General features: G+C 45.6%; 1 protein-coding gene across 3 annotated transcripts in view; it reads left to right on the top strand.

The window, feature by feature from the left end:
* LOC140395595 (inward rectifier potassium channel 16-like) overlaps positions 1 to 15,710 on the top strand; it is a 180,175-nt gene extending 164,465 nt beyond the window's left edge. For all 3 annotated transcript variants that reach the window (XM_072483559.1, XM_072483561.1, XM_072483560.1), the window contains one exon: positions 11,762 to 15,710. In XM_072483559.1, coding sequence (XP_072339660.1) covers positions 11,891 to 13,108 — 1,218 coding nt within the window. In that variant the 5' untranslated portion in view covers positions 11,762 to 11,890 and the 3' untranslated portion in view covers positions 13,109 to 15,710. The remainder of the gene's footprint in view (positions 1 to 11,761) is intronic.
* The last annotated feature ends 584 nt before the right edge of the window (positions 15,711 to 16,294 follow it).

Here is a 16,294-nt window from a genome sequence, read left to right as displayed (position 1 = left end):
GGAAACTTCCCGGAGGCCTGAAACTGATGGGCTTTCCATTGATGAGATTCAGTTGAAGGTGTGATGACCTGCGTCCAATTCTCTGCAATGCTGGTGGGAAAACACCTCTGGGAAAAGGAGCGTCCAGATGTCAGGACTCACCTGAGGAGCGCCTGGGACTATGTCCTGAGCTCAGGATAGAGAGCGCCGGCAACCTTGCACCCTCCAGCAGTGGGTGGAGGGAACTTCCGCACGTGGACCTTCCAGATTTAGTGTCCTGGAGCAGGTCCACCTTCCCGCCTCCGAATGTTCCTAGAGATCCATCTTTTGTCTCAGGAGGTCCACTAACCAGGCTCCGAATGATTTTTTTTAAGGGGCAATTTAGCGTGGCCCCTTAAAATAGGGGATGCACAAGTTTTCAGAATTGGAGCAGCGCAGAGACCTGGAAGGGTTGTTGAGTTAGAGGAGGTTACAAAGATACAAGGAGAGGGAGCAGTGAGGTCATTATGTGAAAACAAGGGTGAAATTTTCAAAATTCAGATGGTTCCAGAATGGGAGCCCAAGTGAGCAAACACAGTGCCTGCTGGACAGATCCCTGAGGATCAGGTCCTGGTCCTTGGCTGGGAAGACAACCCGCGTATCACACTACAGAATGCCATCCTCCACGCTAAGCTCAGACAGATTCGTCGAGAATGCCCACAACTTGCCTGGTAACTTCCCATGCTGACGCTCATATAGGACTATGTGTCAAAAGGACTGGATCAGTCTGTGTCCACTCACAAATTTGGGACGATGTAACAGGCAGCAAACACATAAAGTTGAGGGTGGCCGCGACCTCGTCAATTCTGGGAGAAGGATGGCGCGTCGGCAAAGGCAGTCGGTTTAATGCATCCTCATTTGCGATGTGGGTGACGGGACGATGCTCAAATGAATATTTGCAGATGACACTAAAGTCGGTGGAGTTGTGGACAGTGCGGAAGGATGTTACAAGTTACAGAGGGACATAGATAAGATGCAGCGCTGGGCTGAGAGGTGGCAAATGGAGTTTAATGCAGAAAAGTGTGAGGTGATTCATTTTGGAAGGAATAACAGGAAGACCGAGTACTGGGCTAATGGTAAGATTCTTGGCAGTGTGGATGAGCAGAGAGATCTCGGTGTCCATGTACATAGATCCCTGAAAGTTGCCACCCAGGTTGAGAGGGTTGTTAAGAAGGCGTACGGTGTGTTAGCTTTTATTGGTAGAGGGATTAAGTTTAGGAGCCATGAGGTCATGTTGCAGCTATACAACACTCTGGTGCGGCCGCATTTAGAGTATTGCGTGCAATTCTGTTCGCCGCATTATAGGAAGGATGTGGAAGCATTGGAAAGGGTGCAGAGGAGATTTACCAGAATGTTGCCTGGTATGGAGGGAAGATCTTATGAGGAAAGGCTGAGGGACTTGAGGCTGTTTTCGTTAGAGAGAAGAAGGTTAAGAGGTGACTTAATTGAGGCATACAAGATGATCAGAGGATTGGATAGGGTGGACAGTGAGAGCCTTTTTCCTCGTATGGTGATGTCTAGCACGAGGGGACATAGCTTTAAATTGAGGGGAGGTAGATATAAGACAGATGTCAGAGGTAGGTTCTTTACTCAGAGAGTAGTAAAGTTGTGGAATGCCCTGCCTGCAACAGTAGTGGACTCGCCAACACTAAGGACATTCAAATGGTCATTGGATAGACATATGGACGATAAGGGAATAGCGTAGATGGGCTTTAGAGTGGTTTCACAGGTCAGCGCAATATCGAGGGCCGAAGGGCCTGTACTGCGCTGTAATGTTCTATGTTCTATGTTCTATTTGTAGGTGGCCAGCAGGGGGCCCAGTGCTGGATCCTGGAGGAGGCGATGGGCAGAATCGCTTTGTCTTCTTCACCTTCGACAACAAATTCTTCATCCAGACGCACGGAACAGCCATGGGGACCAAATTCGCACCCCAATACGCCAATATCTTCATGCACAAGTTTGAACAGGACCTACTCACCGCACAGGACCTTCAACCGATGTTATACACCAGATACATCGATGACATTTTTTTCCTTTGGACCCACGGCGAAGAATCACTGAAACGACTACACGATGACATTAATAAGTTCCATCCAACCATCAGACTCACCATGGACTACTCTCCAAAATCAGTTGCATTCTTGGACACACTCGTCTCCATCAAGGACGGTCACCTCAGCACTTCGCTTTACCGCAAACCTACGGATAACCTCATGATGCTCCACTTCTCCAGCTTCCACCCTAAACACATTAACGAAGCCATCCCCTATGGACAAGCGCTCCGTATACACAGGATCTGCTCAGACGAGGAGGAGCGTAACAGACATCTACAGACGTTGAAAGATGCCCTCGTACGAACGGGATATGGCACTCGACTCATCGATCGACAGTTCCAACGCGCCCCATGCGAAAAACCGGACCGACCTCCTCAGAAGACAAACATGGGACACAACCGACAGAATACCCTTCGTCGTCCAGTACTTCCCCGGAGCGGAGAAACTACGTCATCTTCTTCACAGCCTTCAACACGTCATTGATGACGATGAACATCTTGCCAAGGTCATCCCCACACCCCCACTACTTGCCTTCAAACAACCGCGCAACCTCAAACGAACCATTGTTTGCAGCAAACTACCCAGTCTTCAGAACAGTGACCACGACACCACACAACCCTGCCATGGCAATCTCTGCAAGACGTGCCAGATCATCGACATGGATACCACTATTACACGTGAGAACACCACCCACCAGGTACGCGGTACATACTCGTGCGACTCGGCCAACGTTGTCTACCTCATACGCTGCAGGAAAGGATGTCCCGAAGCGTGGTACATTGGCGAGACCATGCAGACGCTGCGACAACGAATGAACGGACATCGCGCAGCAATCACCAGGCAGGAATGTTCCCTTCCAGTCGGGGAACACTTCAGCAGTCAAGGGCATTCAGCCTCTGATCTCCGGGTAAGCGTTCTCCAAGGCGGCCTTTAGGACCCGCGACAACGCAGAATCGCCGAGCAGAAACTCATAGCCAAGTTCCGCACACATGAGTGCGGCCTCAACCGGGACCTGGGATTCATGTCGCATTACATTCATCCCCCACCATCTGGCCTGCGAAATCCTACCAACTGTCCTGGCTTGGTACAATTCACACCTCTTTAACCTGGGGTTACCCCATCTCTGGATCTGTAAAGATTTAATCACCTGCTAATGCTCGCATTCCAAGCATTGTTTGGCATCTTTGAATTTGTCTATATATGTGTTTCTGGAACAGACCTCTACATTCACCTGAGGAAGGAGCATTGCTCCGAAAGCTAGTGACATCGAAACAAACCTGTTGGACTTTAACCTGGTGTTGTAAGACTTCGTATTGTGCTCACCCCAGTCCAACGCCGGCATCTCCACATCATTAAAAAGATCTAGCAACGATTTGTGGTCCGTGATGATCGTGAAAGGTCGACCGTACGCATATTGATGAAATGTCTTCACAGCGAAGTCAACTGCCAAACCTTCTTTCTCAATTTGCGTATAATTGAGCTCGGCCAAAGCCACTGCCAGTGAGGCAATAGCGATCGGTCTCTCTCTGCCATTTTCCCTGCGATCTGATAAAATGGCACCAATGCCTTACGGTGACGCATCACACGTGACAATTAGTTGTTTGGCGGAATCACAATGTGTTAACAAGCCTGAGGAAGTCAGTTGTTTTTTTTACCTGTAAATGCTGCTTCCTGTTGCTCCCTCTATGTCCATTCCTGGTTCTTTTTTAAAAGGAGGTGCAGGGGGGGTTAACATTGTAGCACGGCCGGGGATGAACTTGCCGTAATAGTTTACCAATCCCAACAAAGACCGCAGCTCCGAGTTGTTTTCAGGGGTAGGAGCCTGCTGAGTAGCCCGTACCTTTTCTGCAACCGGGTGTAACCCCTCACGGTCCACTCGGTAGCCCAGGTACACCACTTCCCTCACGCGGAAAACGCACTTTTCTCTCCGCAGACGAAAGCCCATTTCCGAGAAATGACTGAGCACCTCACGCAAGCTACTTAAATGTTCCTGTTTGGTTTCCCCTGTGATCAGCACGTCATTCCAGATATACCGCCACTCGCGGCAATCCTCTCAGTATGTCTTCCATTGCCCTCTGGAATATGGCACAGGCCGACGACACTCGGAAGGGTAGTCTTGTGGACTCATGCAGGCCTCTATGGGTAATTTATAGTGACGGATTTATAGGAGGCAGGGTCCAATTCTAACTGCAAATATGCATGGCTCACATCGAGCTTGGTAAATGTTGGCCAATTTTGTGTATGGGTCCTTGATGTAGGCATCAGGTAATGACCCAACAGAGAGGCCCTGTTGACCATTAGCTTATAGTCCTTACACAATCTGACTGTCTTATCAGGTTGAGCACCGGGACCATTGGAGTCGCCAATCGGTAAAACGTACTGGCCTGATGAACTCAAGACCTTCCAAGCAGCTTAGTTTGGCCTCAACCTTTGCTCACAAAGCTTAAGGGATTGGGCGAGCTCTGACATATGGTGGTTGTGCGTCTGTGTCGACCTGAATTTTTGCCATGGCCTCTTTTATTTCCCCCAGTCCGGTTTGAAAGCCCTCAGGGTGTTTTCCTAGTAATCCGTACAGGCCCCAGATCCCATTTGGAAAATCTGCTGCTAGTCCCGATGTAGGCGCTTTAGCCAATCATGGCCTAGCAGGCTGGAGCTATGTCCCGTGACTGATCAACGGGAGATGCACTGACTGTTGTTTGTAAACTACCGGGGTAATAGTGGTTCCTGTACTGGCGAACGGTTCGCCGGTTTACATTGCTAATCATCCCTCAGTGTCCCACAGAACTGCTGCACCCTTGATTTTATCCTGTCGAAAGTCTGCTTTCCAACAACGGAAACCGCAGCTCCATATCTAATCAATGCTCATTAATCTGCACAGTTATCTTGACGGGGATCACTCGGGATGCTGTAATACAATTCAGCTGCATACAATCCTCCTCCTCTGGCTGGTCCAGGTGGAAGGTACGAGCTCGTGGTTTGTGCCTGCTTCCACCGAGGCACCTGGATCTCTGGCTGGCTTGTGACTTATGCTCCCTTTGGTGCCTGCGTCCACAAGCCTCACAACATCCTGGCTCTCTCTCTAACGACTCCCATTGGGATGACTTGGTCTTTGATCAACAAACTTGGCCCCGATGGTACTCGGTTCAGGGCGGGATATCAGTCCTGGGGGTGGGGGGGTGTCACCTGGAGGGGCCACATCCTTGGATGTTTACCTCCTTCCGCTGGAACTCCTGCACCACTCTCACAGAGCTTTTGCGGGAAAGCAAAATTTGTAAGGCCTGCTGAAGATTTAGGGATAGTTCAGCTAGCCGTGTTATTTACGCCGCAGGCCAAACGGTCACATAAAATTTCAGAAAGGGAAGTTCCATATTCACAAAATTCGGCTAGTCTTTGTAACCTTGTCAAATACTTGGTTATGGTCTCTCCAGGGTCCTCTCAGTTGCATTAAAACAGTATCTCTGCACTATTACGGCCATTTCAGGGTTGAAGTGTTGCGCCACGAGGGTTACAAATTGTTCAAACGTTTTAGTGTCCGGTGTTGCAGGATATGTAAGGCTTTTTATCATTCCATAAGCATGAGCTCCACAGGCAGTCAGCAATCTCACTGCCTATTGGTCATCACCTGGGATAGTGTTCTGCGTACTGTGTCCAATCCTTTCAGCTTGCGTCAAACACAATCTTCCAAACAAAGGCCTTTTCGAAAAATAAAATTTCCAACCTTGGTTTAGCAACTCAGGTGGTGGTTTCACCTGACGGCGTAGCAGCGTCGACAGTCATCCCGTTGTATCCTTGCCGCCAGTTTTGTAGACCACACAATGAGTCCGAATGAGTTAGCAAAAATACGACGGTTTATTGCAACGCAATTATATTATAATATACATCAGATCCCAGCCGAGTCCTGTCGGTTCCATACCTGGCCGGCTTTATACAGACATTAACCCTTAGCAGGGGAGCTCGTACTTGCCGAGACTCACGGGGAGACTGATTGGTCCAACCCCGTGGGTCTCGTGCGGGTTATAACATTTACTCTTTAACTTGGCTGACTGCAGAGAGGGTAATGCAATCATCAAAGGGTTAATGGGCCATCTGCGTTCAACAGGACGTCATTTTCTGGAAAAGTACCACTCAATTCCAGTTTTATGACCTTAAAAAGTACAACTTTAGAATGCTCCACTCATGCTTAAGAATGCTGAGAAACCTGTCCTTCCGCCAAAACATTTATGCATCTGTCATTTACAAATGCCCAATGATTGAGTGAGTGCTGAAGGCTTTGAAAGGCTTCAGTGCATTCAGAAAAATAAGACTCATTTATACGTAATCTCATCTCGTGTACCTACGCTGCAGAAAGCCTCATACCATCAGAGCGACAAAATCATTTCGGAGGCATGCGATTGAAAAATGAAAATTTTCCCCCTGCCTCAAAGGGCTCTTGGTACTTGCAGTTTGTGATTTTCAGCCTATTTTACAAGGTTATGATAACTGACACTTTGAATTCCACATCATTAGACTGCATGCCCATGTTTTATCCCTTCGACTTTAAGTGTGCACCGGGCTCCATTCTCTTGGAATGCATTTGTTCAAATTGCATTTCCGCCATTTTGAGTGGGAGTTTCAAGTCCGCAGAGTTTCACTTTTTGGGCTGCTTATTCGGTGGAAATGACAGAAGTGAGGAATCTGTGTTCATTACTGTAACTGGAGATGCTGCAGAGTGCCGATGGGATCAGATGGAGACTTAATTGTGGTTTGGCTCTGCATAGAATTTCTCATTAAGATAAATGGTGTTGCACTGGGTAGGAATCTGCCTCAAGGAAATTAAAAAGTGCCTTCATTTCACAAAACATTCCAATGGAAGTCCACTGTCATAAAGAAGTTCTTTTACAATGAGCTAAAAATTCCTGCATGCAAATACAGACTGAATTCCAAGACTCCTTATATGGTAGCAGCAACAAAGAGTCCGCCACTATCTTCACAGTAATAAGGGTTGGAAATCTATCTTTAAAAATGCTCAAAGCGGCTTGATTTTCCACAGCAACTGAACAAAGTTGGGTTTTTCTCTGGGCCCCCTTCGGCGATCCAAAGCGTTGAATTGGGCTGACATGCCAGTTAAAAAAATGGCAGGTCAAACCGGGAATAAAATGGTCTCTTGCACATCCACATTTTGTGGCTTGTTTTGTGTCACCACCATGAGTAAAATAACAGGAAAAAAAATAGATTGTTGCACAGCTGTTCTGGGCAATGGACTGGTGACTGGCTGCAGTTTTGTTCTCTGATAGGCTGTATATTTGTTTAAGTGTGTATTCTGTGTCTTTCAAATTCCCATTGCTCAGGGGGGTTTCCGCATACATTTGCCTCAGTGGATTGGGACAGGGTGAAAGAATACTTAGCCTCTCTCCTCTTATAGGCAGTCCCTCAGGATCGAGGGGGACTTGCTCCCACTCTGGTTCGATGGGTCCTGAGATGGCTGATTAGTACAACGGGCAATCTGTTGGCCGAAGGCTGAACAAACACATTGGAAATGATAGTGAATTATCATCGTCTTCCACGGCTTCCTTCGGCATGAGAATGTTCCCAAGATATAGAAAATGGTCCACATATTCCAGGATCTCACCTACACTTACCATTGCGATAGGGAACCTCATGTTTCTGATGCAGATGTGAGGCTTAATGAAAGTGTTATATTTTTGGACTGTGTTTTCAATTTAGTGGAAGATGAAGGAATGAAGGAGGGCCTGTGACCCACCCCGAATTCTGCTGACAACAAGCCTGAGTTGTTAAAGATTAAAGGTGCAAGATTTTCACACCTGTAAACAATGACACGAGCAGCTGTGTTGACTGTTAGTTTCCAAGTTTCAAGGAGGTATTGGGAACGTCAGTTTTGTAAATGATTATACTTTAAACTGTCTATTTAATTCCAAGATGGAATGAAGTCGGATGTCGAAATAACCAGCATTTCTATTGCATACGAGTCCCTTGTGATTCACATTGTCACAGAGGTGGACTTTGAGATGGGAAGAGTTCATGAGAAGACATTTTGGGATCAAGTCAGAGATAGGTTTAGTCTACACAAATCTGTGATTGAGAGAGAGCAGGTAGATAGAGACAGCAAGTCTTTATGGTTCACCGCACAGTATGTGGGCGGGAGTTTGCGCTCGAATTGACGAGACCATGGGCTACCAGAATCTGGAAATGCGATGGGGCAGAGAATGGCGCATGAGGCGAAAATCGGGGCTGGTGCCAGGCGCTCGATAGAATGCCATGCTCCGGTGCCTTAACAGGGGCATCATTGCATTCTACTCTGCATGTACAGTAAACACCATTGGCAAAGCATTAGTGGGCCTGACCGGGTATTCTCTGGGACCTCTGCGATGCTCTGCCCCCACCAGGAGGAATTATCGTTGCCGAGTTTCACTTGTGGTTTTAAAAATTGGGAAACAGGTGCAGTGGCTGCTGAAGAGAGAGGGGGTACGAAAACTGTCCAACATTGCTATAGTGTGCTGACAGTTGTCCTGCTGGCTGGGTGGGGTGGGGGGGAGGGGGGGGGGGGTTCTGCCAGCGTCAGGGGGAGCAGTGGGGGTTGGCCAACAGGTGAGCCATTGGGTCGACTGGACGGTCACGGACCACCATTGCTGCAGCTTGCAAGGCAGCCATGCGGCTGACGAGCCGCCGACTGGCCTACTGTGAACTTAGTGCCACGGGTCATATGGATGTGTCCCTCAGGCCACCCCTATAGGTATCCTCTGGCCCCAGCCAACCCATCAACAGGATCGGCGTGCTCCAGCACAACCAGTGCCATCTTGTTGGCTGGAAAGAGGTGTGTGGGGAGTGGAGTGCTAACATGCACGACCGCAGCTTGTCAGCCTCTCGAGTGGTAATCCCGACCCCGGTGAATCGGATACCGTTTTTTATTGAGATCACTTGTACCACGTGGCATCAGTGCTAGCTCATTAACACTTTCGGAATGGCTCCGGAACCGGCGCCAATTTTACTGTCGTAGAAGTCCACCGATTCTGTCCCAGTGTCAACATTTATCTGTGAAATGGAGAATCCTGCCCCATGTTTATGAGAAGGCTGGAAGATTTACCTAGCTTTGGCTAACGGGAAAGATCCTCACTGTGGACGTCCATTCTTTTTTCTCCTTGTTAACATTTTTTTTTTGGTGCACGCAATTCATTTTTTTCAATTAAGGGGACTGTAGCGTGGCCAATCCACCTACCCTGCACATCTTTGGGTTGTGGGGGCGAAACCCACGCAAACATGGGGAGAATGTGCAAACTCCACACGGACAGTGACCCAGAGCCGGAATCGAACCTGGGACCTCGGCACCTTGAGGCAACTGCGCTAACCACCATGGTGCCCTGGTCCATTCTGAGATTATTCACAGATTTCCTTTTTGATATTTATGTCGGAAATGTGGGTGTCACTGGCAAGGGTAGTGATTTATTACCCATCCCTAATTGTCCTTTAACTGGTGGCTAGCTTAGTCATTTTGAGTGGCAGTGATGAGTCAACTGCATTGCTGTGACCCTGGAGTGACAGAATAGACCAGGCAGGGAAAGAAAAGAGCTTTTCTTCCCTAAAGGGAATGTACAACAATCCAGTACCTACTATTGAAACTCGCTTTTTAATTACTTTTTAAAAAAAATTTAGCGGAGCAATTTAGTGTGGCCAATCTACCTCACCTGCACATCTTTGGGTTGAGGGGGTAAAATCCACGCGGACAAGGGGAGAACATGCAAACTCCACACGGACAGTGAGCCGGGGCTGGGATCAAAGCCGGGTCCTCGGTGCTGTGAGGCAGCAGTGCTAACCACTGTGCCACCTTGCCGCCCCTCCAAATTTATTTATTAACTGATTTTAAATTCTTCAGCTGCCACAGTGAGATTTGAACTTCTTGCAGTGTTAATGTAAGTCTACTTGAGACAATAATAAAGATTATTATTAGCTCAGGTCTCAGGATTACTGGCCCAATAACAACGTCACTGCTACAATTCCCTTACAGTTGCTTAGCTGAGCTCATACACATATTAATTGGGCAATCAACAATGTAACATTATGCACAAGACTATTGCCGTATGTACTGCCACCATGGGCAGTCATGGTAAGTAAATTACAATGTTTACTTAGTGTGTTAAATATACTTCCCCACAGCACATTTTAATGATTGAAAGGGGAATGGGGGTGGGGGGAGCTGATTGATAAAACCATTTAACCACAAAAAGGTGCTTCACTTCTTCTGGGGCTTAACTTAAACTGCCTCACAGCATGGAACTGACACGGTACGTGAATTCCAACTTGCGAAACAATTCATTTCTAAACAGTTGTAAAACTTTCAAACAAGTCAGTGACGCAAATGTAAAGATCGATGCTGCACAGTGTTTAAAATGTGAAGCAGACCTTTTAATGGAGCAAAAAATCTTTTTGTTGTGAAATCATAAAAGCCTAGAATGATAGAGCACAGGAGGAAGCCACTCGGCCCATCATGCTTCTGTGATGGATCTAAAGGAATAAATTGCATACAGTGTGACATAATTATATATAATATCCTCAGGTGCAGCTCAGGACTGCATTTTAAGTGATGAATTTTGTGCTAAGTCATGGTGTGCACCCAGAACTGGCACCCTACTGGCCCCGAGTGAGAATGCTTCAACTGAACCAAGCTGACTGGGCTTTTATCATGCTTGATGAGGAGTTGTGCTCCTCAAACTAGATCACCAATTGTCTCCCTCTACAGATGTGCCATAGAGAGCATCCTATCCGGCTGCTTCACAGCTTGGTATGGCAACTGCTCGGCCCAACGCTTGCCAGCCTCCCATTGATTCTGTCAACACCTCCCGCTGCCTCAGGAAAGCATTCACCTGAGGAAGGAGCAATGCTCCAAAAGCTAGTGATTCGAAACAAACCTGTTGGACTTTAAACTGGTGTTGTAAGACTTCTTACTGTGCTCATCCCAGTCCAACGCCGGCATCTCCACATTAGGAAGACAGACAGCATTGTCAGAGACCCCTCCCACCGAGGCTTTGCCCTCTTCCAGACCCTTCCATTAGGCAGAAGGTACAGAAGTCTGAAGACCTGCACATCCAGGCACAGGAACAGCTTCCTACCCAGAGCTACTAGACTCCTCAACGACTCTCCCTCGTGTCCCTGGAAGAACACTATTCACGATGCCCTATGCTGCTCTTGCTCATGTATTTGCTTTGTTTGCCCTTGCTCCACGCTGTAATCAATCACTATTTATTGATGTACTATTTGTCAATGTACTTTGTTGAGTATTCTTTTTGTCTACTGTGTACGTCTGTGTACATTCCCTTGGCCGCAGAAAAACACTTTTCACTGTACTTCGGTACATGTGACAATAAATCAATCAATCAATCAATCAATGATAGTTTGTGGACTTTGGCCAATTTCCAGAAATTACATTCAGCTACAAACTTGTAGAGCAATTTCCCTTACACCATGAAGTATTGATAAGAATCATTGACATTTTCCCAGTTGTCTAGTTATCTGATCTAAGAATGTATTTGCAAAGAGGGATCCCTCCTCTTTCATTTATAATATGCCATTTTCCAATAGAACTATTCTCCTATGGCACATAAAAGAAGTGTTGTAACACTGACCATTGTAATTCTATTAAAATCAATGCCCGTAGGCTGATGGTTAAACTGACATTTCTCATCTTGTTCCTCCTCCAGGCCAATGTGAAAGCTGGAAGAGACAATTAACTTTCAGAACAAACTGTTTAACAAGCTCAAACTTCCTGAAGATAACCTACAGCCAGCTGTGAGTGAGTCAGAAGACAAACCTTAACGGAAGGATTTAAAATGAATTTCATCAACTTGAATTATCAAACTGTGAGCTCTGAAGAAGACCGCAGGAGGCTCTTCAAAAATGGTTGCTACATGCAAGTCAACAAAAGGAGATACAGAAAACGATTTCTCCGAAAAGATGGAAACTGCAACATCCATTTTAAACGTACATTCGGTGAATGGGAAAGTTACTTTTCCGATATCTTCACTACGCTCATAGATCTCAAATGGAGACAAATGTTTCTGATCTTCTCCCTGTCGTATATATTGTCATGGCTATTTTTTGGTTTTGTTTACTGGGTCACAGCAGTTATCCATGGAGACTTACAAACTGAAGAAGAAGATCGTACCCCCTGTGTTGTCGAAGTTCACAGCTTCACTGCTGCTTTCCTGTTCTCCATTGAAACACAAACGACCATTGGCTACGGATCTCGTTGCGTGACAGAAGAGTGCCCCTTTGCTGTTTCAATGGTCACTTTCCAATCGGTGATAAGCTGTTTAATTAACACATTTTTCATAGGGGTCGTAGTGGCTAAAATGTCTAAGGCCAGAAAGAGAGCTCAAACAATTCGTTTCAGCAATAATGCAGTAATAGCTGTAAGAAATGGGAAACTATGCATGATGTGGCGTATTGGGGATTTCCGTGAGAGCCATATCATTGAAGGTACTGTTAGAGCTGAGTTACTCCAATTTAAGGAGTACGATGATAATAAGTTGTCTATGGAACACCAGGACTTGCACATAGGCATAGGCAATATCATCCTTATCAGTCCTGTCATTATTGTACATGAAATAAATGAAGACAGTCCACTCTATGACCTTAGCAAGAAAGACTTAGCTGAAGGTGATTTTGAAGTCATAGTTACATTTGTCTATTCGGAGGACTCAACAGGAAATACTCATCAGTCTCGGAGCTCGTACACACCTCTGGAGATCTTATGGGGTCACCGCTTTAATGAAGTTCTCAAAGACAAGCCAAGTTATTATAAAGTCAACTATTCCCAGTTTCACAAAAGTCAAGAAGTAACAACACCAGAATGCAGTGCCAAAGCGTTGTATTCCATGCAGGAACACAGCATCAATGTGCTTACTGTGGCTGGATTGGACAGCGAAGATGGAAAGTGTAAGAGCACAGTCATTCCAAGTCACAATGAAGAGCAACGGGAAGAACAATATGTGTACCAAAAGTCTGAATTTGTATTCAGAAGCCTATCCATGGAGTCAGAACTCTGATTGTTGTCTTAATTCCCACTGCCCCTGTTGAACACTGCAATAGGGCTTTTGCAGTATTAGAAAGGGGGGGTATTCGTCATTCATTCATGAATAGAGTCAACAAAAACACAATTTTCTCCTTATATTAATAAAATTCTGATTTATAATTAATACAGTGAGCATCCAGAAATGTCGATCAATATATAGACTGAGGCAGCAGGTGAAATAACTTCCTCCCTCTGTATCATCATATATATTAGTTATGATGACAAATCCTTCTAGAGTAAACTGTAACGTTCTGTCATTCTCAAACTTTTACCTTCATCTTTTGTTGCACGGAAGATCGTAGAAAAATTAGCAAAACTACAAAAGATGATCACTGCTAGAATCATAACATTTGGATGAGAGCACTTATTGTTTTCAGCGCAATGGGTGATATTTTATGCGTGCACGCTTCTGATGCTGGCAATGATTGGTTGCCAGTTTGGGAAAGGCAGACAGAGAGCTAGAAGTATGCAGAATATACTGATTGGGACGTCAATGGGCATGTAGTGCTGGTTGGATGCCGTAACAGCCACTTTGAGCCACGGTGCTTCAGTTAGCCCCTTCCCTGAAGCACGCACATCTGAACAGGCAAAAACTATCAACTACTTTTAGGTTGAGTGACCGATTTCTACTGGGGTTGCTCCAATTTTAGGTGTCTTTCATGGTTTCCAGAATTTTTTAAGTGCATGAAGACTACATGGATTGGCATGGCATGTGCTGAAGAACTTCGACCTGACTTCATGGATTCTGCACAAACCACTTGCTCTCAGACATGAATGTAGTTGCTTGCTTTCCCCTTGATCTGCAGCATGATGGGGAGGATGAGCAGACGTGCCACATAGCAGAGCAGGATGTTGGAGGAGGAAAGAGGGGGATGGAGTGAAAGGTTTGCAGCAGCAGGTCGCACCTAGCCAAGGAGTTCCAGTCCCTGAACCTCAGTGAGGAACTGTGTTGACTAAGGAGATGCTTTCTGAAATCTGTTGCCTACTGCAACCACAGCTGAAATCTCAGACAAGGCCAGCGTGGCATTGCCAGTGACTCCGAACGTGACCGCAGCAATGAACATTTATGCATCTGCCTCCTTTGTGGCTGAAGCAGGTGATATTTTCAACATTTAATAATAATAATCTTTATTGTCACAAGTAGGCTTACATTAACACTACAATGAAGTTACTGTGAAAAGCCGCAAGTCGCCACATTCTGGCGCTTGTTCGGGTACACAGAGGGAGAATTCAGAATGTCCAATTCACCTAACAGCACATCTTTCGGAACTTGTGGGAGGAAACCGGAACATCCAGAGGAACCCACGCAGACACGGGGAGAACGTGCAGGCTCTGCACAGCCAGCAACCCAAGCCGGGAATCAAACCTGGGACCCTGGCGCTGTGAACAAAAGTGCTAGCTACTGTGCTACTGTGCTGGCCCAGTTTGCTGTCCACGGTTGTATGACAGTAGATAGCACAACAATGTTCGGCAGATGGAACAATATAAAGACACATCAAAGGCCACACTGACATCTTTCAGTGTTAACCCTGCTACCTGAGAAAATGCAAACACTGACCAATCATAATGGAAGCATGCTGGTTTGAATGAATTTCAGGTTGCAAGATTTGGCTGCCTAGCGTGCAAAATATCGCATCCACCAGCCTTGCCTGGCTTTCAACGTGAAATATACAGCCGTGTGTGTGCATTCAGGCTGTTCTCCGACCAGTGCACCCACAGCAGCCAAAACTCATCTGTCAATTTGAAGGTGGACCCCATTGTGTGTAGAAGCAATCGTATAGTGTGCACAACTTACCTGAAAGACAAGTATCAGGAAGAACTCTTTGCAGCCACAACATCAAATTTCTACAACTAAATCTTCATATGATGACAATACCAACATTGAAGGCTCGGATTATTTCAATTCCATTTCTGGTATTTTTTAAATGGATGATGGTCTCCTCTGATAGCAATTTGAGACAGTTAAGGTGACACAATATGAAGTATTAAAAATATCATCAAGCTAACTGGAGATGGAATGGTAGTGGACTACACAACATGCTTTTACCTCTGAGTTTCAATGCATTCCTGATCTATAGTTTCTTCCGTTGATGATGAAATATATTCTGACTGCTTTAATCCTGATCGTGATGGGCTTGGACACACAGCACAAAATTGGGACTCATTTTGGCAATCGCACCAGCGACACTGGGACATGGAATAGGAAATTCCACAGAGCTGACCGGCTATCCCAATTCTAAAGCAAACCTGCTGCAGAATTGTCCAAGCTTTATCTACATTCAATTATGCTTCACCTGACTCGGGTACATCAATGCCGACACAAACCTACTGAAAAGTGAAAAAGACGTTTTCCGAGTAGTTGCGTCCCTCATTTTAAAATGTAAATCTAACAGATGGCTAACATTTCCTTGCTTGTATAAGTAGAATATACAATATGAACAGTAGATTATGTAAATTTTTTCCCACTTGATAAAAATGTGGTGGCCCATGAGCGATGAAGCCACTGATGAATGTTTATGTGTCTTTCAGCGATGAATTAAACTGAGCATTTTCCTCACAGTCACCTATAATAAAAATGAGGATTCGGAGTGTGAATGAGATTGCTGATGATCAGGGTCTGAAAGGGCTAACCAAACGTTCCAGTTTTCAGCAGGCTATTTGAAAACCACTTCGTGATGGCAGTCAGAAATTTGCATCCCAACCAAATCTTCACTGAGTCCTCATTTCCATTCCTAATATTGGTCCCTACTCACATGCCTTTTCTGGTACAGGCTTGGAGAGCAGAAGAGCCTGTTCCTGTGCTGTACTGTTCTTTGTTCTCCTCTGTCAATTTGCTAAAATGCTGTTTTTTTTTCCCATGATTGTTCTGCAGTTTTTCCTCACAAAAATATTCTGCAAGTGGTCACTTTAAGAAAAATGTTGGAAAACCAGATTTCATCTTCAGCTTTGCTAATGGAGCTTTAGTCAATTAATGCATTCATTCTTGCTGCAGGCTAATTCAGGTTAGAAGACACTTGTTGAAAACAAATCTCAACCTGACCTGTTATAAAGAATGTAATATATATCTATCCATCACAAGATGCCAAAACTGTGTGTAAAACATCTGTTCAACATTGTCTCTGAACTTGCTAAGCAACTAATATTCAGTGTAGATTTTTTT

This window comes from Scyliorhinus torazame, chromosome 18 (genome assembly GCF_047496885.1).
Source record: "Scyliorhinus torazame isolate Kashiwa2021f chromosome 18, sScyTor2.1, whole genome shotgun sequence".
Taxonomy (NCBI): Eukaryota; Metazoa; Chordata; class Chondrichthyes; order Carcharhiniformes; family Scyliorhinidae; genus Scyliorhinus; species Scyliorhinus torazame.
Note: the sequence above shows the minus strand (reverse complement) of the source record. Positions and strands in the feature narration are given on the sequence as shown.